The 26,547-nt window shown below is 48.0% G+C and overlaps 1 protein-coding gene across 3 annotated transcripts in view; it reads left to right on the top strand.

The window, feature by feature from the left end:
* The first annotated feature begins 16,359 nt into the window (after positions 1 to 16,359).
* The window catches only part of KLHDC4 (kelch domain containing 4), a 46,476-nt gene continuing 36,288 nt past the window's right edge, over positions 16,360 to 26,547 (top strand). For all 3 annotated transcript variants that reach the window (XM_070397763.1, XM_070397764.1, XM_070397765.1), the window contains exons 1-4: positions 16,360 to 16,498; positions 19,294 to 19,385; positions 23,408 to 23,486; positions 24,100 to 24,198. In XM_070397763.1, coding sequence (XP_070253864.1) covers positions 16,400 to 16,498; positions 19,294 to 19,385; positions 23,408 to 23,486; positions 24,100 to 24,198 — 369 coding nt within the window. In that variant the 5' untranslated portion in view covers positions 16,360 to 16,399. The remainder of the gene's footprint in view (positions 16,499 to 19,293; positions 19,386 to 23,407; positions 23,487 to 24,099; positions 24,199 to 26,547) is intronic.

A 26,547-nucleotide genomic window follows, 5' to 3' on the forward strand; every position in this document is an offset into this window, starting at 1 on the left:
AGAGGAACACACAAGAACTATTGGGCCCAGCAGTATGGCTCAATGGTTAAGCGCTGACCTATGAACCAGGAGGTTGTGGTTCAAATCCAGGTCAGGACACAGGTCCCGGTTGCTGGCTCGATCCCCAATGGGGGGCATGCAGGAGGCAGCCAATGATGATTCTCTCTCATCCTTGATGTTTCTATTTCTCTGTCCCACTCCCTTCCACTTTCTGAAATCAATAAAAACATATTTAAAAAAGAACCATTGGAACTATCTTTGCAACTTTTCTGCAAATCCACAATTATTCCAAATTTTTAAAAAATGTATTTAATTTCATAATAATTTTTAAAAGCCACAGGTGAAAGCTAAGAGGCTGGAGAAAGTGGAGAGAGGGGCAGGTCCGGTAGGTGGAGGGGTGGAGAGGGGGAAGGCTGAGAGCGGATTATAACGCTGCTGGGGAAGGAGGTGGGGGAAGGGCTTGGCTCTGTCTGCAGGAAGCTAGAGGTCAAGCTCTGGCACTTCAAGCCCTCGGATGACGGAGATGAGGATGTGGATGGACCCTGAGCCCTGGGCAATCACTTTATCACCTGGCCGGCAGAAAGGGGACTTTTGAGTCCATTTGTTTCAGGACAGTGGAGCACATCAGTATTCAGGGGTTTCCATAGATACCTGAAGACAATGGATGATGGTGACGCCAGGGGTTGCAAACATCCGGTATTCGGTTGGCCTCCTTTCCCCAGCTCCTCTGTCCTCTGTCCGGATGATGAAAGCCTGACAGACTCTACCGGGGCCCCAGGGTGCTAGCCACACTCACTCCCAGGGTACTGTGTGTGAGTAAATGTGAAAACGGGGGGGAGGGGGGGGCCTTCATTCCATCCTGTAAAACCATTACTAAGTCAGTACTGAAGCCTCTTTTTAAAAAATAACGAAGACAAAAAAGCAGCTTCTAACACTATCTATCTGGGAGCGAGCAGTGAGTTCTGAGCGGCTGCCTTTCTGAGCCATCACAGCCAGCCTGTAGGTAAGACCAGTGTACAGCTGCAGGTCTGCGGGGGACCCACGAACTCTGTCTGTGACACCAGCAGCAGGTCAGGCTCCGCGGCACAAAAAGCTTGGGGCGCTGCTTCCTCCGACGCCCAGATGCATTCCTGCGGGCTCAGCCCTGGCGGTGGCGAGTCCGAGAGCCTTGCTCCTGGGCGGCTGGACGCCGGGAGGGATGATGCAAAGCTGGTGTCACGTGGCCTCCAGGGGATGCCGCCGTGGGTGTGCAAAGGCTGCCCTCTGCTGGCGGCTCCAACATTGCCGGGCTCCGTGCTTCTACTCAACTTCCAGGCCATGTTGCATCAGCCAGGAGGAGCCCAGTGAGAGAGACGCAGGCTCACGGCTAAACCAAAGCGCTGTTGGGAGGGTGTAGGTGCTGGGGTGAAGCTTATCTCTCAGGCCCCTTTCGCATTGCTGTGGGAACTGTGCCCACAGCTCGTACATATCCCTGCGCCTCACCCCGGCCAGGGCAACTAGTGACCCATTAGAACCATGGCGCTGCTCAGCACCTCGAAAGAAGCACCGGCTGCTGTTGCTGAGCCCAGGCCCTGGAGTCTGCCCCTCTTTGCCCACATCCTTGGCCCAAGAAAGGGTCCAGTCTACTCCACCCTGGCCACCTGGACCGGGACCAAAGCGGTTTCATGTTAAGGGAAAATAAGACATCACCTTCTGCTTAAGTATATTCTCACAAAGAAATGCAGGCCTCTTCCCAGATACTGGGCAGGCCTGGGCTAAGGGACAGAAATGGGAGGGTGGGGATGCTCACTTCACAAAGTACCTGGTAATTTTTTTTAGAACAATTCAGCAAAATTAAATTCCGGTTTATTGTTGGACAACATTGCTTCCCACATACATCAAACAGGTCAAAATAAATATACAAACGAACAAACAGCAGCTTCATGGACAGAAAAACAAAGATACTTTTTATCTTTGGCCTTTTTAACCCTCTCATACAGGCCAACTACTAATAGTACAGCTAAGCACGTACACAAAAAGTTACTGGAATGCTCGGAATAAGAGAGTTTTGTTGTTGTTTTTGCTTTCCTTACAAGGTGTTTTATTTTTTTTTTCCTTTGAAATTATAATGGTCACATCACAAGTAAAGTCAGAAGTAGGACAAAGGCTGGTTTGGTCATCCCGAGGTCATTAAAAATGGCTGACCCCTAATAATATGAACAAAAGTGTAAAATATAAATAAAAAATACAAACAAATTTTCCTTTTAAAGCACTTTTAAGAAAAAAAAAAAATAGCAAGGCCTTGGAAGATTGGGTCTTTTTTTCATCCCCTGTTGCAAATTCACGTGGTTTTTTTGGGTGGAGGAGAAGCAGATTCTGTGCTCCAAGGTGACCAGGTATAGATTATGAGATGGAGGGTGGAGGGTGAATAGGTCACGGAGGCCTTTAACTTTCCATTTTTGCTGTTTAGTCACACTCATCGGTCTTCTGCTTCTTGGCGTTAACATCGTCATCCTCATCATCTTCAGCTGCCTGTTTGCTAGTAGCTGAACCAGCCTCCTCATCTTCATCTCCATCCTCTTCCTCACCGTCACCTTCCCCCTCTTCCTCCTCCTCCCTTCTTTTCTTTCTCCTCCTCTCCTCCCCCTCTCCTCCTTCCTCTTCTTCATCTGCCTCCTGTCAGCCTCCTGCTCCCCATTTTCCTCATTAGCGTTCCCATTGGCAGGTGTGTCACTTCCATCCTGTGCCTTCTCCTTTAAGTGGTGATCTCGGAGCTGGTGTCCACGGCCTCATCTGAGATGGTGGGGCAGCAGATTTTTTAAAAAGAATGAGAATTGGAGGACTTTGTTGAGGAAGCTGCCGGAGTCCGTAGCCGTGGTGGCAGCGGAGGCGCGTGACTGAAGTGGCTGCAGCACAGGAACAACGCAAAGATAGCTTTTCAGAGCAGCCAGGGGTAGGGGAGGAGGGGGGGTGGCGTACCAGGTAATCTTTAAATGTGGTAAAGCTTTTCTCTATTTTTGCTTGTTCTTTTATTATCCTATTAGAGGCCCGGTGCACAAAATTCGTGCATGGGGGTGGGAGTGGGAGGGGTGTCTCTCAACCCAGCCTGCACCCTCTTCAATATGGGACCCCTTGGGGGATGTCCAACTCCCGGTTGGGCCTAAACCGGCAGTCGGACATCCCTCTCGCAATCCGGGACTGCTGGTTCCTAACCACTTGCCTGCCTGCCAGCCTGATCTCCCCCCAACCGCTCCCCTGCCGGCCTGATTGACGCCTAACTGCTCCCCTGCCAGCTTGATTGCCCCCAACTGCCCTCCCCTGCCACAACCTGCCTCCTCTATCAGGACTTGCCTCCTCCACATGAGGCTGCAGAGACACTGAGACCAGCCTCCTCTGCACCACGCAGCGCTGCGGGACCCCCAGGCCTCACCACACAGAGCTGCCACCAGGCCCCACCTCCGCTGTGCGTGTGGCCATCTTGTGGCGGCCATCTTGTGATGACGCCACGTGACGCCACCTTGGCTTTTGTTATATAGAATATAATAAAAGGGTAATATGCAAACAGACCGAATGGCAGAACAACCAAACAACCAATCAAAGCATAATATGCTAATGATATGCTAAGGCTTCTCAACTGCTCTCTATGACATGCACTGACCACCAGGGGGCAGACAGTCAACCGGTCGACCAGTCACTATGATGTGCACTGACCACCAGGGGGCAGATGCTCCAACCAGTAGATTAGCTTGTTGCTGGGGTCTGGCCGATCGGGACTGAGCAAGATGGGCTGGACACACCCTGAAGCCCTCCTGCAGTCCCTTCCTGGCCTGATCGTGCACCAGTGGGGTCCCTCAGCCTGGCCTGTGCCCTCTTGAAATCCAGGACCCCTCAGAGGCTGTTAGAGAGCCGGTTTCAGCCCGATTCTGCAGGCCACTCCCCTTGGGAGGGCATTAGACGTAGGGCTCATGGCTGGTGAGTGCTGCGGCAGTGCGAGCCTCTCCTGATCAGGACTGGTTGGGCGTGAGCCCTCAGCAGGCACAGTGGGGCCGGGATGAACGGGAGCAGCAGGTAGGAGCTGCAGGTGGCGTTGGACTGCGGGTTTTGGCCTGATCCCTGTAGGCCACCCAGAGAGAACCCAAATGTGCATGAATTTGTCCACCGGGCTTCTAGTCTATATATATATAAAAAGCCAGCAACCGTAACATCGGAATGACCGGAACGACTGGTCACTATGACACCCACTATGGCAGGCAAACCGGCCAGATTGGGGGGTGGGGCTGGCCAGCCAACCTCCCACAGCCCTTCCCCCTGGACGGCCCCACCGCTGATTGCACCCCAACCCCAATAGGGGGTGGGGCCGGCTGGCCAAACTCCTGCAGCCCCTCCCTCTGCCCAGCCCCACCCCAGATCGGCCCCCCTCCACAATCAGGGGCAGGGCCAGCCCACCACCCACAGCCTCTCCCCACAGCTGGCCCGGCCCTCATCGGGCCCCAATCAGGGTGCACCAACTGGCCAACCTCCCAACAGGTCCAGCCCCAATCTGCTTTGATTGGGGCCGGGCTGGCTGGACCCCACCCATGCACAAATTTGTGCACTGGGCCTCTAGTTATTAAATATACACTGAGTGGCCAGATTATTATGACTGGCCAGATTATTATGATCACCCCATCAGTACTTCATTGACACTTCCAAAAATACTGAATATTGAAAACTTCCTAAGCAAATACTCTCAATGTTTTATTATTATTATTATTTGCATAACTAATTCACTTCATTGTACTGATGGGGTGGTCACAGTAATCTGGCCACTCAGTGTATACTAATGTGAACATTTCACGTTCTCCTGTGGGTGAAGCTGATTTTCCCTGTTGCCTGACTGTTGCCCCCTGCTGGCCAGATGCAGCATTGCAGCATGGGAGTGGTCCCTTATGTTTCAACAGGGACTCCCAGCAGCATGCATTCTGGGAAGATGGGGACCATTCGTCAGCCAGGAAGCGGCCTTTCCTGTGTACCACTGTGAGTCAGTGAGTGGGTTGTAATGAAGCCACAGCCGTGTGAGTCTTCAGGTTCAGCGTGTCCCCTACCCTACCTTCTGTGAGGTGGGCATTGGCTTCCCAGAGGCCACACACTGTATCCTGACTTCTTCACAGCACTGGTCTTACAGGCTTGCTACTTTCGGGGGTGAATTGAGGGTAATATTAAATACGTTACTTATATGAAAAGATGTTCCACATCCTTGACAGCATTTGGTGCTGTCAGTGCTCTGGGTTTGGGCTGTTCTCCTAAGTGTGTGGTGGTGCCTCCTTGTTTTAATTTGCATTTCTATGATGACACATGAGGTGGAGCAATCGACATCACTTATAACATCATTAGTTATCGGTCTCTTTGTAGAGAGAGGATCTTTGAGAGACTGAGACATCGGAGACCTACTGAGGGGACATTAAGGACCGAAGTGGAGGCTCACCTGGGAGGGTCCAGGCAGCAGAAAAGGAGCAAAGGGACCTCACACAACTTGACAGCAGTTTTACAGGTGTCACGATTTGGCCATGCGTCAGCTTCCACCCGTTCCTCTGAGTAACCTGCTTTGTGAGTTTGCTCTCAGCACTGGCAGTGTTTACAGGGCCCACTGCTGCAAATTTCCTTCTCAGATTAGGGCAAAAAATAGAGGGCGGGAGAAAGGAAAGTAGGGAGGAGAGAAGGAAAAGGTAGGGAGGAAGGAAGGCAAATTTAGGAAATAAATCAGTGAGAGCCAACACCAAATTTGTTAATGGGGACGTTAAGGATCAGAATTAAGGGTTTGTAATGAGACTATCTAACCTGCAAAATCCATTAGTGAAGTCAGGACTTGCCCCTTATCTAAATTGCATCGGAACTGGCTTAGCTCTCATTCTATCAACTAAATTTATTCATCAGTCCTATGTTCCTCTGCCAGATCTTTCTAAATACTCATTTTTGTCTCACCTGTGTGAGAGTCTCAGACATTTCGAATGAATTATCCGTGCATAAAATATTTGACCAACGGCCCTAGCCGGTTTGGCTCAGTGGATAGAGCATCGACCTGCAGACTGAAGGGTCCCCAGTTTGATTCTGGTCAAGGTAACATGCCTGGGTTGTGGGCTCCCCCCCATTGGGGGGCATGCAGGAGGCAGCCAGTCAATGATTCTCTCTCATCATTGATGTTTCTATCTCTCTCTCCCTCTCCCTTCCTCTCTAAAATCAATAAAAATATATTCTAAAAAAATAAATAAAATAAAATATTTGACCAACTAAAATATTCCTCTGATCATGCTAGACAAACATTCTCTGCATTGCTTTGTGAGTCATTTGGGGACCTAATTATGAGTCATTTACTCATAATTTATTAACATTTAACAAACAGTGCAACATTATATCCTAGTGATACAAAATTGAATAAGATGAGGTCTGAGGCTTGTTGCCCTGGCCAGGTGGCTCAGTTGGTTGACGTGTCATCCCGCATACCAAGGGGTTGTGGGTTCGATTCCCAGTCAGCGCACATACCTAGGTTGTAGGTTTGATGCCTGGTCCATCCCCTAGAGTACAGGAGACAGCCGATTGCTGTTTCTCCCTCACGTCAATGTTTCTCCCTCTCTCTCTCTCTCCCTTCATCTCTAAAAATCAATTAAAAAACCACACATGTATCCTTGGGTGATTTAGAAGAAAAAAAAATCAGTCCTGAGAGATTAGAATCTAGTGGAAGAGAGATATAGCACATGGGTAATTAAAATGCAATAAGTTTGTAGAGTATTCTCATGACCACTGGAGGAAATGCTACTAATGGGAAAATATTGACTTACTTAGAAATCATATAACATGAATATATTATTCCTGGCATGTCTTTGAAATACTGGGCAAACCAATTGTCCAGTTTCTTTCTCTTTTTAAAAAATATATATTTATTGCTTTCAGAAAGGAAGGGAGAGGGAGAGAGAGATAGAAACATCAATGATGAGAGAGAATCACTGATTGGTTGTTTCCTGCACACTCCCTACTGGGGATGGAGCCTGCAACCTGGGCATGTGCCCTTCACCGAAATCGAACCCGGGACCCTCAGTTCATAGGCCGACACTCTATCCACTGAGCCAAACCGGCTAGGGCCCAATTCAGTTTCTGAGTGCCCCTTACAACATTCCAGCCTTCAGATTCTGATGTAGAAGTCTTTGTTGATTTCTCATGTTTTATATTAATTGGGTCATTCTCTAATATGGCTGAGAATAGGAGGATGTGGTTAGCTCTGTACCAATAATGTAGGTTTCAGAACTATACTAGTAATTCTGTGAAATGTTAACACCTGGCCTCCTCCAGGTGGCCTGAGATCAGAACCTCATGAATGAACAGTGAGAGAAACGCCCTTTTGGAGAATTCAGTTTTAGTGGATGCAATCTATTTCCACAGTGAGGCGGCTAGAGTTTATGGGGCTACTTAGTGCAAAACCACTAAGCACACTAGTGAGGTGTTGCCTATGAGATGATTGGGCGGGTCCCTGGGTCAGGCAGCATTAAAGAGCCAGATGTTCAAATAGATATTATAAGGATTTAAAAAATTGGCTTAACTTTAGAATAATCATCTTCAACCATTTGGTCAAGGTTTTTAAAAAAAACAAACTTCAGATTAGGGACAGATTTGCATTGTTTTGCATACTGTGTGTTTTCTAGTTTGGTGTCTCTGATCGTTGTAGGAAGGAGCGCTGATTTTGGACTGTGTTTGGGTAGGCTTAGGGGACACACAAACCAGGACAGATGTGAGCCTGCAGGCTCATATGGGTGACCTAAGGCCTGTGGCTTCATTTCAACCTGCTCACTGACTCACTGTGGGCCCGTGACGTTAAAGGTGGTTCCTAGTGTGCAGTGAGCATATCCAGCATCGTTTCTGTCTTCTGTTCCATTTTCTGTGCTATTGTCTAGGTTTTGGTGTTTCCTTCTCCCCAGTTTTTGCATCTGATGGTTTACAAAATGTCTTTGATCTTCCCGTGATGCCTCTGAGATCTGGAGCTAAAGAAGAGAGGGAGAGATCAAGAATAAATGAGGCCCACCTTGGCCAGGCAGGTGAGTTGGTTAGAGCGTCATTCTGATAGGCCAAAGTTTTGGGCTTGATCCCTGGACAGGACACATACAGAGTCAGCCAATGATTGTATGAATGGGTGGGGCAGCAAGTCTTTCTCTCTCTCTCTCTCTCTCTCTCTCTCTCTCTCTCTCTCATTAAAAATTAGAAAAAAAAAAAGAATGAAAGAGGCCCTGCACATGTGAGCTAAGCAGATGAGTGAGGCTTTCACACAGATCTTTGCTTAATATCAGTCAGCGGAAATTCCTCCATATGCTGAGTTGTGTGTGACAGGAGACTATGGGTGACTTTGAGGCTTCCTTCATTATACTTGTCTGTATTTTCCAAATTTTAAAAATCAGTCTATATTAATTACACACTGAAAGACAGCATTGTAAAAATGAAGCAATGCTACATTTCAAGTGACACATTAGGTTATTTGGACCACTCTTCCCATTCAAAATAACTGAAAGAATGTTGAACAAATGTTGAAACAAGTCTTCTTAAAGGCATCAGAGAGCTAACAAGGGCTAAAGAATAACCAAATCAGAACCTAAAAGACAATAGAAACAAAAATCGGGTAGAAACTGGGCTCTGAGATGGCTTTTGGATCGGGCATGAGCACATGTTGCTACATTTGACTTCAGTTCTGACAGTTTTAAAGGGTGCACACAGGAGGCAACCAATCAATGTGTTTCTCTCACATCGATATTTCTCTCTGTCTTTCCCTCTCTCTTCCACTCTCCTTAAAAATCAATGGAAAAATATCTTTGGGTGAGGATTAACAACAACTAACTAACTAAATATATCTTAGTGAAAATATCTACACTAATAAAAGACAAAGATGCTAATTGACTGTACCTTTGCTACACCCTAAACCACGCCCACCAGCCAATCAGTGACTATATGCAAATTAACCCAACCAAGATGGCGGCCAGCAGACACGGAGCTGGAGCAAGCAGGAGGCTTGGTTGCCCAGGTGATGGAGGAAGCCAAGCTTCCCATGTGCCCTGAGCTGGCTGTGGCCTCTGCTAATGGCAATAAAGTTTCAATTATAGAAGACAAATAAATCCAAGATACCTGCTTCCAGCTAGTCTCCACTGGGAGCTTGGGTGGCTGGGGGCCGTGGCCAGCCTAAAAACAGCCCTCAGCCCCTCACCCAGACTGGCCAGGCACCCCAGCAGGACCCCCCACCCTGAAGGGGCTGTGGCCAGCCTGCAAATAGCCATCAGCCCCTCATCCAGGCTGGCCAGGCACTCCTATATAATAAAAGGGTAATATGCAAATTGACCCTAACAGCAGAACCACTGGGAATGACTGGTCGCTATGAGACACACTGACCACCAGGGGGCAGATGCTCAATGCAGGAGCTGCCCCCTGATGGTCAGTGTGCTCCCACAGGGGGAGCTCTGCTCAGCCACAAGCCAGGCTGCCAGCTGCCAGTACAGCGGTGGTGGTGGGAGCCTCTCCCGCCTCCTCAGCAGTGCTAAGGATATCTCAGAGCCCAGCAGCTTAGGCCTGCTCCCTGCTGGCAAGTGGACATCCCCCAAGGGCTCCCGGGCTGCCAGAGGGATGTCTGGCTGCCAGCTTGGGCCCAATCCCTCAGGGAACTGGCCTAAGCCAGCAGGTGGTCATCCCCCGAGGGGTCCCAGACTGCGAGAGGGCACAGGCCGGGCTGAGGGACCCCCCCCCCCCCCCCCCGAGTGCATAAATTTTTGTGCACCGGGCCTCTAGTAGGATAATAAAGATGAAGATAAGGTCATAAAAACAGAAAAAAATTACCTTTTAGAAAGATCTTTAGAAAATCTTCAACTATCTGGAAACTAAATAACACACTTCTAAGTAACCCAGGGGTCTAAGAAGAAATCAAAAGAGGAAGTGCCCTGAACCAAATGAAAATAAAAATGTGACATACTAAAAATTGGGGGGGGGGGGCGGGGTGTAGCTGAAGCAGTATTTAAAGGGAAATTGAGAGCACTAAACTCTTAGCTATCTTAAATTAATGAATTAAATTAGAAATAAATAACAAATGTATCTCAAAATAGTTAGACATTAGGCAGCATTCTTTTTTTAAAAAATACATTTTATTGATTTTTTACAGAGAGGAATGGAGAGGGATAGAGAGCTAGAAACATCGATGAGAGAGAAACATGGATCAGCTGCCTCCTGCACATGTCCTACCAGGGATGTGCCCGCAACCAAGGTACATGCCCTTGACCAGAATTGAACCTGGGACCCCTCAGTCCACAGGCCGACGCTCTATCCACTGAGCCAAACCAGTGCTGGCTGGGCAGCATTCTTTAATCCCAAAGAGGAGAGAATTTTGCTTTTAGCCACACTGGAGCAACGAGACTGAACTTATCATTTCTTTCAGACAACTAGAAAACTGGACAAATGTATGAAACAATGATTTTTATTTCATTCTCTTCCTTAGACTTCACTGTCTCCCTCCCTTTTCCTTTCCTTTTCACCCTTTCCCACCTCCCTCCTTCTATTCTTCCTTCCTTGTTCCTTGCTTCATTTCACAAAACTTTTGAGGAACATCATGTTTTTCTCATTAGAACAAAACCTTGAAGCTGGTGGCTGGTCTTCTGTTTTGTATCCCAGGTGACCTGGTACAATGTCCACATGTTGTAGTATCCAGTTAATGAAAGGATTGTCAGCCAGTTCAAACCATGACCTCATTTTGAAGCACATAAAATCTCTTAAAATTGCATTTTGCTTTTTATTTTTCTAAGCTTTCTTATATTTTCACTTGAGTCTCCCATGAAGTCTGTGTAGTAGGCAGGCAGATTCACTATTCTTACTCTCCGTGTGGGAAATGTGCAAAGAACCACCTCATCGATACCACACGTGAGAGAACTTTCCAATTACTGGTGGCGATGGTAATTTAGAAGTTGGGTCTATTATTATTTTTTCTCTCTTCCGGATTTCAACTTGAAGACAGCAGAGGGCGTCTGACTACACAAAAGTACACTTGGAAGTTGATATATTACTAGATTTAAGATAATCCATTAAAGTTTCAAAAATATGAACTTCACTAAAATAGGTCCCTGTACTTAATCTTTTTACCATTTTAGGATTCTGATCTCATTTCATATGTTCTATTCTCTTTCTTTCTCAGTAATGAGAATTTCAACCTTATCCGTAAATCACTATGACACATAATCCAAGAGCCTTCCAATTCAGCTTCAAGATTTTTTTGGATAATAAAAGTATTAAGCACTGCATCTACCAGATACTTCTAAATCTTGAATAGGGAATGTGGTCCCCTTCTGCAGCCCTTAAGAGGGGACTGCTGTAACATATTGCAGACAGACGTGCTGTGACTGAAGGGCCATCTTGCTTCAAGATTACCTTATATTCTTAGAAAAGCATAAAAGGATTAGGCATGTTCTTAAAGTCATACAGCACTAGAGGGAAAGTAATGATTCCCACACGGCAATAGTGAGGATATGGCCTTTTATAACTCATTATCAAAAATGATTATGTCTGAGACTCAGGAGCCAGGTTTCTGTGAAATTCTGCAGCATCATCTTGATCAGCTTCCAACTGTTTTTTTTTTTCTTTTATCATCACAGGTGTTCTTTTATTCTTTAACAGGCAGTGCTGGAGATAGTGGCAGCGAGAATCCTATTCTACCTTTTCTTCTCATAATTCCCCCAAATTTCATTTTCTTATTAAATAACTAGGTTTCTGGATAAGGCTTGCAGTTTGGAAAAGCATTCCTCCTTAGTCGATCAGAGATTAGCAAATTGATAGGATCTACGGTGCTTTTATTTATTTTTTTTAAGAAAAGTAGATCACTTCCTGGTTTATGCTTTCCCTTTGCTAAATGTTTGCCTGTGATTTTCCTTAATTTGTCAAATTTCTTTGATTAGAAGCTGTCTTCTAAGTAATGATAAGCATGATCATGCTGCTCTGTGCAAACCATAGCATTCTATGTTCTACAAGTGGTTTTCCAGTTTATTGCATTACTAGAGGCCTGGTGCATGAATTTGTGCACCAGTGGGGTCCCTCAGCCTGGCCTGTGGGATTGGGCCAAAACCAGCTCTCCGATATCCCCTGAGGGGTCCCGGATTATGAGAAGGTGCAGGCCAGGCCGAGGGACCCCACCGGTGCATCATCAGGGCCAGGGAGAAACATGGGAGGTTGGCCAGCTGGGGAGGGGCAGCGGGAGGGCTCCAGGGTGTGTCCGGTCCATCTTGCTCAGGCCCAATCGGCTGGACCTCAACAGCAAGCTAACCTACTGGTCAGAGCGTCTGCCCCCTGGTGGTCAGTGCATGTCATAGTGACCAATCGACTGTCTACCCCCTGGTGGTCAGTGCACGTCATAGCGAGCAGTTGAGTGGCCTTAGCATATCATTAGCATATTACACTTTGATTAGTTGAATGGCCAACTGGACAACTGGACACTTAATATATTAGGCTTTTATTATATACTAGAGGCCCGGTGCACAAAAATTTGTGCACTCAGGGGGGAGAGGGGGTCTCTCAGCCCGGCCTGTGCCCTCTCGAAGTCTGGGACCCCTTGGGGGATGACCACCTGCTGGCTTGGGCCTGCTCCCGGGGGATTGGGCCTAAACTGGCAGTCAGACATCCCTCTGGCAGCCTGGCAGCCCTCGGGGGATGTCCACTTGCCAGTGGGGAGCAGACCTAAGCTGCAGTCAGACATCCTTAACACTGCTGAGGAGGCAGGAGAGGCTCCCACCACCACTGCTGTACTGGCAGCCATCGGCCTGGCTTGTGGCTGAGCAGAGCTCCCCCCTGTGGGAACGCACTGACCACCGAGGGCAGCTCCTGCATTGAGCATCTGCCCCCTGGTGGTCAGTGTGTGTCATAATGACCAGCCATTCCCAGTCTTTCTGCTGTTAGGGTCAGTTTGCATATTATCCTTTTACTATATAGGATAGAGGCCTGGTGCACAGGTGGGGGTCGGCTGGTTTGCCTTAAAGGGCGTCCCAGATCAGGGTGGGGATCCTGCTTGGGTGCCTGGCTGGCCTGAGTGAGGGGCTGATGGCTGTTTGCAGCTGGTCACACCCCCTTCAGGGTGGGGGTCCCCACTGGGGTGCCTGGCCAGTGTGGGTGAGGGGCTGAGGGCTGTTTTCAGGCTGGTGGGTGACTGAAGCTCCCAGCCTCTTTTTTTTTTTTTAATTCTGGGATTTATTTACCTGCTATAATTGAAACATTGTTGCCGTTACTGGCGCTCCCAGCTCTGAGGCCCTGGCCGGCTGAAAGCAGGTATCTGGGGTTTGTTTAGCTTCTATAATTGAAACATTGTTGCTTCCAGAGCTCAGAGCCGGCCCGTGGCAGGTGGGGAACCTTGGCTTCCTCCATCACTGGAGCAAGCAAGCCTCATGTTTGCTTCAGCTGCGTGGCTGCCGGCTGCCATCTTTGTTGGCGGTTAATTTGCATATCGCCCTGATTAGCCAATGGGAAGCGTAGTGGAGGTACGGTTAATTACCCTTTTTGTCTTTTATTAGATAGGACTAGAGGCCCGGTGCACGGTCCCACTGGGATCGGGCCTAAATGGGCAGTCAGACATCCCTCTCACAATCCAGGACTGCTGGCTCCCAACCGCTCGCCTGCCTGCCTGCCCGATTGCCCCTAACTGCCCTCCCCTGCCGACTTGGTCACCCCTAACTGTCCTCCCCTGCAGGCCTGGTTGCCCCCAACTACCCTCCCCTGCTGGCCCAGTCACCCCTAACTGCTCTCCCTTGCCAGCCTGGTCACCCCCAACTTCCCTCCCCTGCTGGCCTGGTCCCCCCCAACTGCCCTCCCCTGCAGGCCTGGTCACCCCTAACTGCCCTCCCCTGCTGGCCTGATCACCCACAACTGTCCTCCCCTGCTGGCCATCTTGTGTCCACATGGGGGCAGCCATCTTGTGTGTTGGAGTGATGGTCAATTTTCATATTACTGCTTTACAGTGGGGCCTTGACTTATGAGTTTAATTCATTCCGTTTCAGAGCTTGTAACTCAAATTACTCGTATGTCAAATCAAAAAGTGAACGAGTGAGACACATGATGCTGGGTTGATGTTGTGGCGTTCACTGTGACGTTCTCTGTGCCAAGTAGTGGTGGGGTATTTGAAGCTGGCCTGTAACCTGAATTTTAGCTCACAACTCAAAGCAAAAAATCAGCCGAGAGATGGCTCGTATCTCGAAAAACTCGTTAGTCGGGACACTCGTAAGTCAAGGCCCCACTGTATTAGATAGGACTAGTGGCCTGGTGCACAAAATTTGTGCATGGTGGGGTGGGGTGTCCCTCAGCCCAGCCTGCATCTTCTCCAATCTGGGACCCCTCGGGGGATGTCCGACTGCAGATTTAGGCCCGATCCCTGGAACATCCCTCTCGCAATCCGGGACCGCTGGCTCCTAACCACTCACCTGCCTGCCTGCCTGATCACCCCTAACCCATGGGGGACCCAGAGTCAGATCCCGCTGAGCCACGGGACCCAGAGTCAAGTCCCCGCCCACCCACGTGCTCCATGCACCTCCTGGTGACCATAAGCCGGCAGTTGGACATCCCTTTCGCAATCCGGGACCGCTGGCTCCTAACCACTCACCTGCCTGCCTGCCTGATCACCCTAACCACTCTACCACTCTGCCTGCCAGCCTGATCACCCCCAACTGTCCCCCACCAGCCTGCTCACCCCCAAATGCCCCCCCGATGGCATGATTGCCCCCAACTGCCCCCTCCGCCAGCCTGCTCGCCCCTAACCACCTCTGCCTCGGCCCCACCACCATGGCTTTGTCTGGAAGGACATCCAGTCTCCCGGAAGATCTCCTGGTCTAATTAGCATATTACCCTTTTATTAGTATAGACTAGTGGCCCAGTGCGTGAAATTGTGCACAGTAGGCTGCCCACTGCGGGAGCCAGCGGGAGCCGTGCTGCTTCCATGGGAGGGAGGCAGGAGCTGTGGTGCACCCACGGGAGGTCCTGCTGCACCGTGGGACCCAGAGTCAGGTCCCGCTGAGCCACGGGACCCAGAGTCAAGTCCCCGTCCACCCGCGTGCTCCATGCACCTCCTGGTGACCATAACAGCATCACGACCACAGGCCTTTTATGATATATTATATATACTAGAGGCCTGGTGCATGAATTCATGCACCAGTGGCATCCCTCATCATGGCCTGCCGGGATTGGGCTGAAACCGGCAGTCCAACACCGCCTGCCGCTCATCCTGCATGCCACTCCTGCTCATCCTGGCCCTGCTCTGCCTGCTGCTGCCCCCGCTCAGTAGGCTTGCTGCCGCTACACTGTGGTCTCTGGGCTGCAGTGGCCAGCCATGAGCCCTGCATCTGGCGCCCGTCTGTCAGCTGAGCGGTGCTCCCGCTTTGGGAGTGCACTGACCACCATGGGTAAGCTCCTGTGTTGAATGTCTGCACCCTGGTGGTCAGTGCGCGTCATAATGACCGGTTGCTTAGGCTTTTATATAAATAGAGGATTTGAATAAAATACTAAAGTGTCCTAGGGGGCAGTTCTAGTTCCTCAGGCTTGATAAACTAACTACCCTTGGAGGGGAGGTGTGATTAGTCCTACTCTACCAATGAAGAAACAAGTCCTCTAACACAGGACATTTGAGGAAAGTCATGTAGAAAGCGGAATGGCAGGGTTGTATTTTTCTTTCTTTTTAAATATATTTTTATTGATTTCAAGAGAGAGAGAGAGAGAGAGAGAGAAACATCAATGATGAGAGAGAATCATTGATTGGCTGCCTCCTACAAGCCCCCGACTGGGGATGGCAACCCTGGCATGTGCCCTGACCTGACCAGGAATCGAGCCTGGGACCCTTCAGTCTGCAGACCAATGCTGTATCCACTAAGTCAAAACGGCTAGGGCAGGGTTGTGTTTTTATTGATGAGCAAAATATCCTCAGCACCTAACAGTACTGGGGCGTTTTGTTTGGGAAAAAGGATTGTCTTCACTTAGGGTCTGTAAATCCTTGTAAGTGCACGCACCGCTTTCTGGGGTTGAAGCCACAACCATCATTTCATTTCCAAAAGGGTCCCAGGTAGAAGAAACGTCGCTTCCTTACAAGTCACCAATTGGGTCACTCTACACAGGGCTAAGCAATGTGCCAGATGCAGTAAACTTGAAAGCCAGCCTTCAAGGCAAGGACACAGGGGGCGTGGAGGGCAGCCGGCGCAGCCCGGTACCTCGCGGCGGAGCCAGCCCGTGCAGGAGGCCCTCCTACTCATTTCCATAGATCGTGAAATAAAGCCACGGGCCCCCCAGCCCGCATTCCCGGAAGTGACGCACTTCCGCGCGCCGGCCCACGAAGATGTACTTCCGGCGCGCCGCGCGCCGCGCGCTGCTTGACACCAGCCTCGGGGACCCGGGGCGGCCTCGGACCGGCACGATGGGCAGAAAGGGCAAGAAAGAGAAGAAGGGCCGCGGGGCGGAGAAGACGGCCGCCAAAATGGAGAAGAAGGTGTCCAAGCGCTCGCGGAAGGAGGAGGTGAGCGGGCGGGCGGGACGGGCCCGGCCCTCGTGCGCGCTGCTCCTCCTCCCGCGCTGGCTGCCTCCGTCCTGCGTTCCTGGCGTCGCCGGGTTTCCCTCGGCTGGGAGCTGGAGGGGCCGGTTGTTAGTGTGGGAAGACCTGGCGGCGCGCCTCTGCCAGGGCCGTGATGGGGCGGGGCGGGGCAAGGGCTGAACTTCTGAGCCTCGCGCCTCGTCTTTAAAAAAGTAATTCTCACAGCAGCCCTGCGCCCCGAGCGTCCGCGGAGCGAGTGAAACGGGCATCCCATAGCGGTTGCCGCAACCAGCGCTCTCGTCCCTCTCAGCCCCTCGTCCCCCTCAGCCCCTCGTCCCCTCTCACGTTCTCTGCTTTCCCTGCTCTCTCACTCTCATTCCTCTCAGCAGGGGTTGCAAATGGAACGGGGCTGCACTCAGAGCTGAGCGTCCTGCTTCCTGTTGGCTGTGGTCCTCCGGCTCCCTAACCTGGGGCAGTTTGTAACGGTTCACGAGTGTGTGCTGTGTGCCAGGCCCTGTGCTCTCTGATTTTAATCCTCACAACCCAGGGAAGTAGGTAGCTTTGGCACCCCCAGCTGGCAGGAAATCGGAGTACACCGCTGTGGGTCACCCCGCTGTGAGGTGGCCAGAGGGAGTCTGAAATGGGTCCCCGGGAGGCAGAGCCTGTGCTCAGCGAGTAGAGTAACCAAACCTGTGCTCTCAACCAGACACTCCGGCGGGAACGCCTGTCCTCCTTGCGTGATGATGGGCGTCAGTGCCAGTTTGCACCTCCACACCTGCTGCTCCGCATTCCAGCCGCTCCTTCCTCCCGCCTTACCCGCTTTTAGGAAGATCATTTCCGAGGTGGATGACACTAGATCAGGAGCTCTGAACTAATTGTGACTCCAGTGGTCCCTTCTCCTTTCAGGTCTTTCTGTAAAATTCCAGTCGTTCGGTAATTTGTCTTGAGTACCTAATGCAGCATGTTTGGCGTTAGGGACATGTTGGTCAGCGGGACAGCGGTTAGGTGAACTAACTACCCACACAGAAGCAGCAGGATAGTGGATGCCTCCATAGACTGCTGAGAGGGTGAACGCTGGCAGAGCCACTTTGGACCCTACTTTGTCAGTATCTAGACAAATGGAAGCTACAGCCCAGTAATTACACACCTAAAGGTTTCCCTTGGAAAAACTTCCCCCAACTACACAAGCACAGGAATGACCATAGTAGTATTGTTTATATAAACCAAAAAATGGAATTGGCCCAGATGTTCATTCAGCAGGCTGCATAGAGAAGATGTGATGGTGTGCTATGTCTGCCACAATGAAAGTGAGTGGATTCAGTGTATCAAGCTATTTAGTAAAAGAGCAAGTTGCAAGAGAATTATACAGTATGACAACACTTAGGTGGGGCTGAAAAATGAAAACAACAGCAAGTCCTCACTTAAACATTGTCCATAGGTTCTGTGTGTAAGAAAAGACATACAGGCAATAAAACAGGCATACCCTGTTTTATTGTATGTTATTGCGCTTCACAGATGTTGCGTTTTTACAAATTAAAGGTAAGACCCTCCACCTGCAAAAAGATTACGACTTTCTTTGTTGCGATACTTGCTTTACTGTGTGGCCTGAAACGGAACCCGCAATATCTCTAAAGTCTGGCTGTGTACAGAAACCAGCTTTACTCTGTGCTAATTGCTATAAACAAGAACTAAATGCCTATGGCATCTCATCAACGTTATCATGAAATGATGTTATTTGAGGACCTGCTGTATATATATCTTAGGGATACATAATGTGTAATAAAAGTGTGAAGAAATGCTGGAGAGTAATGAGTACCCAGTTCCAGATAGTGGCTATTTTGGGGAGGTGAAGGTGGTACACTGGGGGGAAGGTGGAGGTAGTGCTGGCGGCTGTTTAGACCAAGGGAATGATTAAAGGGACTGAGAGGAAGCCAGTGAAGCTTGGAGGGAGGAGGTGGTGTGGGAAATGAGGCTGGAGAAGAAGGAAGAATGGTCTGCAAGTGTCTGTAGATGCAGGAAGGACATCTAACCTGCTTTCAGTGTGAAATGTGGAACCACGGAAAGAGGGCTGTGGGTGCGTGTATTTGGGGGGTGGGTAGAAAGGAAGGCAGGGACATATCCCAGATCTCAGCATGAGCAAAGTGGGGGAATGAGCTTCCAGGAAGAGAATAAGGATAAAAGGGCACTTTCCTCATAACACAAAGCATGCATCACCTTTCAGGGTCTGGGGGGATTTTTATACAGGGAACTAGGCACTGCTCTGGGGGTAGGAAGATCAGGTTCCAGTGCCACCCAGCCGGACAGGTAAATCTTAAATCCTGTCTGCAGATGTAAAATAGAGGCCCTCTTACACAGAGTGGCTGCAGCCCATAGTTGCCGAGCCCACAGATGTAGGCTCTGGTTTAAGCAGACTGACAAGTCTTGCTTGCTTGGAGCTCTTATTGTTTTGGTGGGAGGGAGATGGAAACAGAAAATTAAAAATAAATGAGCAAGAATTCTTATATCAGACATTGCTGTGCAAACAGCAAAGCAGTGGGGTGCTCAGGGTTGGGTTTCTGAGAGGTGGTTGAAGATGCTGGTGTGAACTCTGGGTGGGCTTGTCTAAGGGGCAGCCCCTTCATGAGGAGTGTGAAGGTTTGGAATTAGATGATATGTGCAAGCATCCACATTTCCAAGAAAACTACCTGTAAGTCTGTGGACAGTGGGTAGCTGACCCAGGCCTCTGACCCCATAGTAGGGTTTAAGAAACATCTCACATGTGACTGCTTGTCTGCCTTTAGGAAGACCTTGAAGCTCTCATAGCCCATTTCCAGACACTAGATGCCAAAAAGACTCAGATCGTGGAGACGCCCTGCTCTCCCCCTTCACCAAGGTAAGTCAGCAGGACTCTCATGATAGTTTTCTTATGTACATTGGAAACCGCTTTATATAGGCAGCATGTCATCATAAACAGCCAGGCACTTGGGACATTTTCCTCATTAAAACCTGTTCTGATTAGCTCCCACAAAACATTTTTTCACTTCTTCTGAAGAATGGCATGAGGCTCTTCAGCTCTCGTCATGCAAAAACATGGGACAGTTGAGGTCTCAGCCTGCTTACCTGGGAAATTGTGCCAGGTTTGAAAGCTCCCAACTGGTAACAATTTGTGGACTGAAGTGTTGTCCTGATGAGCTTTTTTTTTTTTGGCTCTTAAGCTATTCTAAAATTTCCTATCATGGGTGGAAAACTTAAAATCACAAAAGCTTTTAGCTGTGTTCATTTGTATTGCTTTTAAATTATAGTGAAAAATGTGGTTATTAAATATAAATTGTGTATAAGCCATTTTAAATGAATTTGTAAATTATGTGAAAATTTCAAAGTTTTTTTTGTAGGATTTCAAACACTTGTGGGAGGAGCGGAAATGAGCAGGTTTTGGTTTTCATCTGACTTCGTACTCCTCTGCGTCAGTTCTTCTTCTAAATTCCAGTTGTTTTATAATTTGGTTTTGGGCTCTGTGGTTTTTATATGTGCCAGCAGTGCAGAGGCATGATACAGAATGCACTGAGTGAGAGAAGGCCAAGTGACCCTGATAATGAGATAGATACCGTGTCCTTCAGAGAAGGGGAAGCATGTTAACTTCACAAGCATCTGGGACTGTTTGAGAAATGATTTGCTTCATTGCCCTCAGATTAGTCTCCCTAGAGCTGTTGCCAGCCTGAATGGAGGCCTGGGGCCCAGCACTTCAGGAAGGGAGGTGGTTATAGTGCTGCCGTCACTTCAGTGAGGTGCAGGTGATGGCTCTGCCACCGAATTCCGATGACCTGGGACCCAGATTTAATTATCACCTGGTAGAGGGCTGGGGTTGGCGACTTGATTAGCCCCTGAGCCAAACAACCTGACACAGCAGCTCCCAGAGTTGGAAGTCCGTCCTGTTCTTCATTTAATAAGTTTCATTAGGAATCTTGTTTTATTTTCCCCTTTGTTCCGCATGTTATCATTGGGGCCAAACAAGTTCCACTTGTGGTAGATGTACTTTTCATTTGACTTGTTGAAGTAAACAAATCCTTGAGATCTTTAAGGCTTCATATGTACAACACCCCTGAGGGAAGCCACTTGTGTACTGATTATTTTGGGGTGACATTTTATTTATTTATTTATTTTTTAAAATATATTTTATTGATTTTTTACAGAGAGGAAGGGAGAGGGATAGAGAGTCAGAAACATCGATGAGAGAGAAACATCGATCAGCCGCTTCCTGCACACCCCCTACTGGGGATGTGCCCGCAACCAAGGTACATGCCCTTGACCGGAAGTGAACCTGGGACCCTTCAGTCCGCAGGCCGATGCTCTAGCCCAGCCGTGGGCAAACTATGGCCCGCGGGCCGGATCCAGCCCGTTTGACTTGAATAAAACTAAAAAAAAAAAAGACCGTACCCTTTTATGTAATGATGTTTCCTTTGAATTTATATTAGTTCACACAAACACTCCATCCATGCTTTTGTTCCGGCCCTCCGGTCCAGTTTAAGAACCCATTGTGGCCCTCGAGTCAAAAAGTTTGCCCACCCCTGCTCTAGCCACTGAGCCAAACCAGTCGGGGCTTGGGTGACATTTTAGAACTTTTCTAAAGTAATGGTGCCCCAAAAGCCAGGTTTAATGTCAGGATATAATTTAAAAGGTTGGTGATTCTCTGGGTCAGCTGGGAATGCTCCCTTACAGTTGATGGAGCTGAGGTATGAGATTAAGACCTTTTGGTTGGTAATCTTAGTCACTTCTCACCTCCTATCTCCAGCATATTATGGTAACAAAACCATGAAAATGACCAAGTTTTGTAAGCGTGTACTAGTATATCTCCCAAGTATTGGCTGAGGTGTAATTTAATGGGGAAATAAGGATATGGTGCACAGCTGCCTCAGTGTTCGAGCGCAGTGGTCCTTGGACCACTGCTGGTCCCTGAGGTCTGAAAGGTTGGCGACCGCTGCTCTAGTGTGTCTGTGACTTGGAGAAAGTGGGCGTAGACAGGCATGGACAGCAGTGACACTTAGGTACTCTGTGCCTAAGTTGAATTGTCTCCCAAGTGTGTTTGTTACTTTTCCACAGAAAATTAATGTGGTAAGTGAAAAAAAAGATTTATGGTCAAAGAACTTTGGGAAACTGGTTTCCTTTTCTTGAAAATATTTTTTATTGTGATAAAATATATATAACATAGAATTTGCCATTTTAGCCATTTTTAACTGAACAATTCTGTGGAATTAGTTACATTCACAATGCTATGCAACCATCACCACCATATATTTCTAAAAATATTCATCGTCCCAATAGCTCTATACCAGGGGTCCTCAAACTTTTTAAACAGGGGGCCAGTTCACTGTCCCTCAGACCGTTGGAGGGCCGGACTATAGTTTAAAAAAAAACTATGAACAAATTCCTATGCACACTGCACATATCTTATTTTGAAGTAAAAAAACAAAACGGAAACAAATACAATATTTGTATTTGCATGTGGCCAGAGGGCCGTAGTTTGAGGACCCCTGCTCTATACCCTTTAAGCAGTTGCTCTCCTAGTCCCTGGTGACCTCTACCCTACTTTCTGTCCCTCCGATTTGCCTGTTCTAAATATTTCATCTAAGTGGAGTGATACAATATCTGTCCTTTTGTGACTGGCTTTTTTCACTTAGCATAAAGTCCTCAAGGTTTGTCCATGTTGTATCATGAATCTGAACATTATTTCTTTTTTTTTTTTTTTTCTTTACAGAGAGGAAGGGAGAGAGATAGAGAGTTAGAAACATCGATGAGAGAGAAACATCGATCAGCTGCCTCCTGCACATCGCCTACTAGGGATGTGCCTGCAACCAAGGTACATGCCCTTGACCGGAATCGAACCTGGGACCCCTCAGTCCGCAGGCCGACGCTCTATCCACTGAGCCAAGCCGGTTTCGGCTGAACATTATTTCTTTTAAGGTTGAACAGTATCCATGTGTGGATGGGCGGCATTTTATCCATTCATCCATTGATGGACGCTTGGGTTGTTTCCACTTTGAGGCTATTGTGACTAATGCTCTAATGAACGTTACTGTTTTCAATTTTCTTGACTACATACCTGGGAGTGGAAAAGTCTGTTTAACTTTTGAGAGACTGTTTGCCACAGCAGCTGCACTATTTTAACACTGGTTTCTTCACTGCAGAATTTCTCAGCCTGTAAGGTGTTTCTGTATACAATAAATCCCCAAGAGAAAAATAGAGTTTTCAGATTTCCCGACTCAATTGACCTTGAAACTTCTTTGTTTTTTCCTGAGAAGCATCTTTTGGCATTAGTGTGATAGGATTCATCTGGGGTATACCACTCAAGGGGATTTTGAAGGAAAGGCATTTTCCAGTCACTGACCTTCTCATTCACTACAACTTCAATTACTTTTCACTGAAATGGTCAGAATGTATGTATGATTTCTTATAGCTATTCCTTTGTCCTCATGTGTAAAATAAGTAGAAAATTATTTGCCATTTTTTTCTAAATGGAAGTTGTCTGGGATATATATTGAAATGCTTAAATACTGGACTTTTAAGAGCAGTTTTGATTGTGAAAATTAAGAGGATAGACCCTTAAAATAAGACAGTTGTGGAAATTTGGCACATAAGTAGGAGTACCTAGACTTGTCACTACCTGATGATGATAGCCAGATGCTGTGGGAGTAGTGCAGGTCCAGCTCTCCTGGGACAGGGAGCCTGGGTATTAGTATCATGGATGAGACTGCTTTTAAGGGTGGTACCTTGGCTCTGTTCTCAACTGCAGGCTCCTCTTTCACAAAAGTTAGAAAAGACTTATCCCTGATGAAGCACTCTGCCGGAAAAGAGAACGGTCTCAGATTGGGCATCAAATGGTTTGGCTTTGTGTTGATCTGCTGGTTTTGTCTCTTGCAGGTTAAATGCCTCTCTCTCTGCTCATCCTGAGAAAGATGAATTAATCCTTTTCGGAGGTGAATATTTCAATGGCCAAAAAGTAAAGTATATATTTTTTTTCTTTCCTTTGCAAATTTCCATGATTCTCATTTGGAGTAAAATTTATCTAAAACAGTGATATCAAATATTCATTGGTCCTTTAACTCCCTCCCACGTGTCCTGCCTCCTGAGCTGTCAGGACTGGCATGTGACGTCTTTGACAAGCTATCAGCATCCTTTTGTGACCTTTAGGGTCACTCTTTTTACTGCCTTGAGGTTGACCAGCATTCTACTCATTCAGGTTGATTGTCCATGTTGTTCTTCTTCATGATGGGTTTCCAAAGTTGTTTTGAATTGGAAAACTACTGATCAGTTTTAGATCTAATTTTTATTTTTAAACAGGCTAGAAAGACTGGTGTTTCAGAGTTGTATGTGAAACAGTTACAAAGCATGAAGTTTACCTTCCCTGCATGGTGGACAGATGGTGTTTTACTTTGTGTCATCATCCCAAAGGATGCAGGGGACCAGCTGCACCAGCCCTGTATTGATAAGATTTACATTGCTTTAGGAAACACATTTTCTAGGGCAGGCTAGCGATTGGTCCTTCTTTCCACTTACTGTCACTTGCATGGAAGCATCATTTACGTCAGTAAAGTTCCTCTTCCTTCCTGCAGACGTTTTTATATAATGAACTCTATATCTACAACATCAGAAAGGACACCTGGACCAAGGTTGAAATCCCCAATCCACCTCCGAGGCGCTGTGCTCACCAGGTATGTGTCAGTACTAACCTTTAGCCTTCCCTCTGTTCCCGTTGGGGCTTTACTCTGAGGATTCTGTTAGGGACTTTTAGAATTGGTAAATGACAGGCAGCCTTGTATAGAGACTGGTCTTGCACATGGTCCTCACTTTGCTGTTTTCAAACTTGGGCTTGTTTCTGAACTTCTTCACATGTCATTGTCTTCATCTGTAAGACAGGGAGATGAATACCTGCTCCTCCAGGTGGTGCAAAGATCATATGAAATAATCTAGGTAAAAATACTGAGTGTGGTGCCTGGCATATGGTTGGCAAATTGCTCCTTTTCCGTTTGAGTGAAAGAGGCTCCTATAGGCCCAAGATCGGATGACCAGAGAAATGAAAACGAGAAAACTGACCAAAAAGTGGTGTAAATGCTGCGTGGAAAATAATTATTGTAGAATGAATGAGTCATAAACAGGGTAATGAAGGAGAAGCGCTAAACCAGATGTTGGCTGGTTTCTGCTTACCCCAGGAGAGCTCTGTCAAAGCTGGTTACCTATCAGGGAAGGGTCCTGGTTTCAGTGTCTATAAAGTTACATGAGGACAGACACTTGGTCTTGTTCATTATTATAACCCAGTACTTGGAACAGTGTCGGGGCACCAAAAAAACCCCAGAACCAAACAAACACCAACAATTTAAATGACTGACACCGCTCCAGGGTGGAGAAAGATGGTCATAGGAGCCCACCATGTGTATGTGGTTCTCCTTTTTCTGATTTGTGCTCAGAAATAGCCTACTGCTCTGAAATTGGGTGGGAGGAGGACCTGTCTGCCTGAATTGCATGAGCATCTTGTGCACATGAAGGCTTGCAAGCATTTAGACTGGTTTATCTTCTGGAAAAGAGGAAGGCCCTTGCTTTCAGGTTTAAAAATTAGATTTAGTAAGCTTGGATTTTAATTAATAAATGGATTTTGATAAATTCCAAGTTTGTTTACCAGAGCCCTCTCCAGTTCTGAAGAGTGAATGATCTGCCTCAGAAAAGCTAAGGACTAAGTCCTGTCCTGTCCCAGTGGTGAGCACTCCTGAGTCCCCATCCTCCCAGATGCCTCATCAGATTCCTGGGCCCTTAGAAAGCTGATGTCTCAATGGAGCAGTCAAGCTTCATGCCTATGTCACATAATGCAGGCTAGGGGTTTCTTTTTTGTTTGTTTTCTTTTCTATTTTAATCAACAGTTACTGTGTCCTTGAAGAATTAGAGTCATGAAATTCTTTGAGATTTTTAAATTCAGGTATTTTGGCAGGGTGCTCGGCAGGCTCTAATCCATATGCATGCTTGATAAGGACTTTATTAGTCTAGGGCAGTGATGGTGAACCTATGACACGCGTGACACGCGAACTCATTTTTTTGGTTGATTTTTCTTTGTTAAATGGCATTTAAATATATAAAATAAATATCACAAATATAAGTCTTTGTTTTACTATGGTTGCAAATATCAAAAAATTTCTATATGTGACATGGCACCAGAGTTAAGTTAGGGTTTTTCAAAATTTGATACACCAAGCTCAAAAGGTTCGCCATCAGTGGCCTAGGGGGCTGCAGATCAGGTCCGGAGAGAGACCTGCAGAGAGAGAGGCAGGGTCTGATCCATAGCCTTTGTGGCAGCTGTTGATCAGAACTTGCCTCTCTTTCTCGCCTGGCCTGGCCAACAGCTGCGCCTTCATTTCTCTCCAGGCCTCCAGGCCTCCACTGGGGCTGCTGATCAGCCCCACCTTTCTGATCAGACCCCGTTGATAGGCCTAGAGACACTGACTGGTATAGAAACTGACCAATCAGAACCAAATCTGGGTAACTGTGAGGAGCCAATGGCTGCATAGGAGGCGGAGCTTTTGACGCTGAATGGCATAGAAACTGACCAATCAGAACCAAATTGGCTGACAGAGGAGGGCAGTTGAGGGCGAGATCAGGCTGGCAGGGAAGGGCATTTGGGGGCAACCAGGCTGGCAGGGGAGGGCAGTTCGGGGCGAGATCAGGACGGCAGGGGAGGGCAATTGGGGCCTTGATCAGGCTGGCAGGGGAGGGTAGTTAGGGGCAATCAGGCAGGCAGAGGCAGTTAGGGGTGATCAGGCAGGCAGGCAGAGAGGTTAGTGACGATCAGACAGGCAGGCAGAGGCAGTTAGGGGTGATCAGGCAGGCAGGCAGAGAAGTTAGGGGCGATCAGGCAGGCAGGCAGAGGGGTTAGGGGCAATCAGACAGGCAGGCAGGTGAGTGATTAGGAGCCAGTGGTGCCTGATTGTGAGAGGGGTCTCGGATTGGAGTGGGTGCAGGCCGGGCTGAGGGAACCCACTCTCCCCATCCCCCCCTGTGCATGAATTTCATGTACT

The sequence above is a fragment of the Myotis yumanensis genome, unplaced genomic scaffold (genome assembly GCF_028538775.1).
Source record: "Myotis yumanensis isolate MYYU_CA2020_CCGP unplaced genomic scaffold, mMyoYum1.0.hap1 SCAF_18, whole genome shotgun sequence".
Classification (NCBI taxonomy): Eukaryota; Metazoa; Chordata; class Mammalia; order Chiroptera; family Vespertilionidae; genus Myotis; species Myotis yumanensis.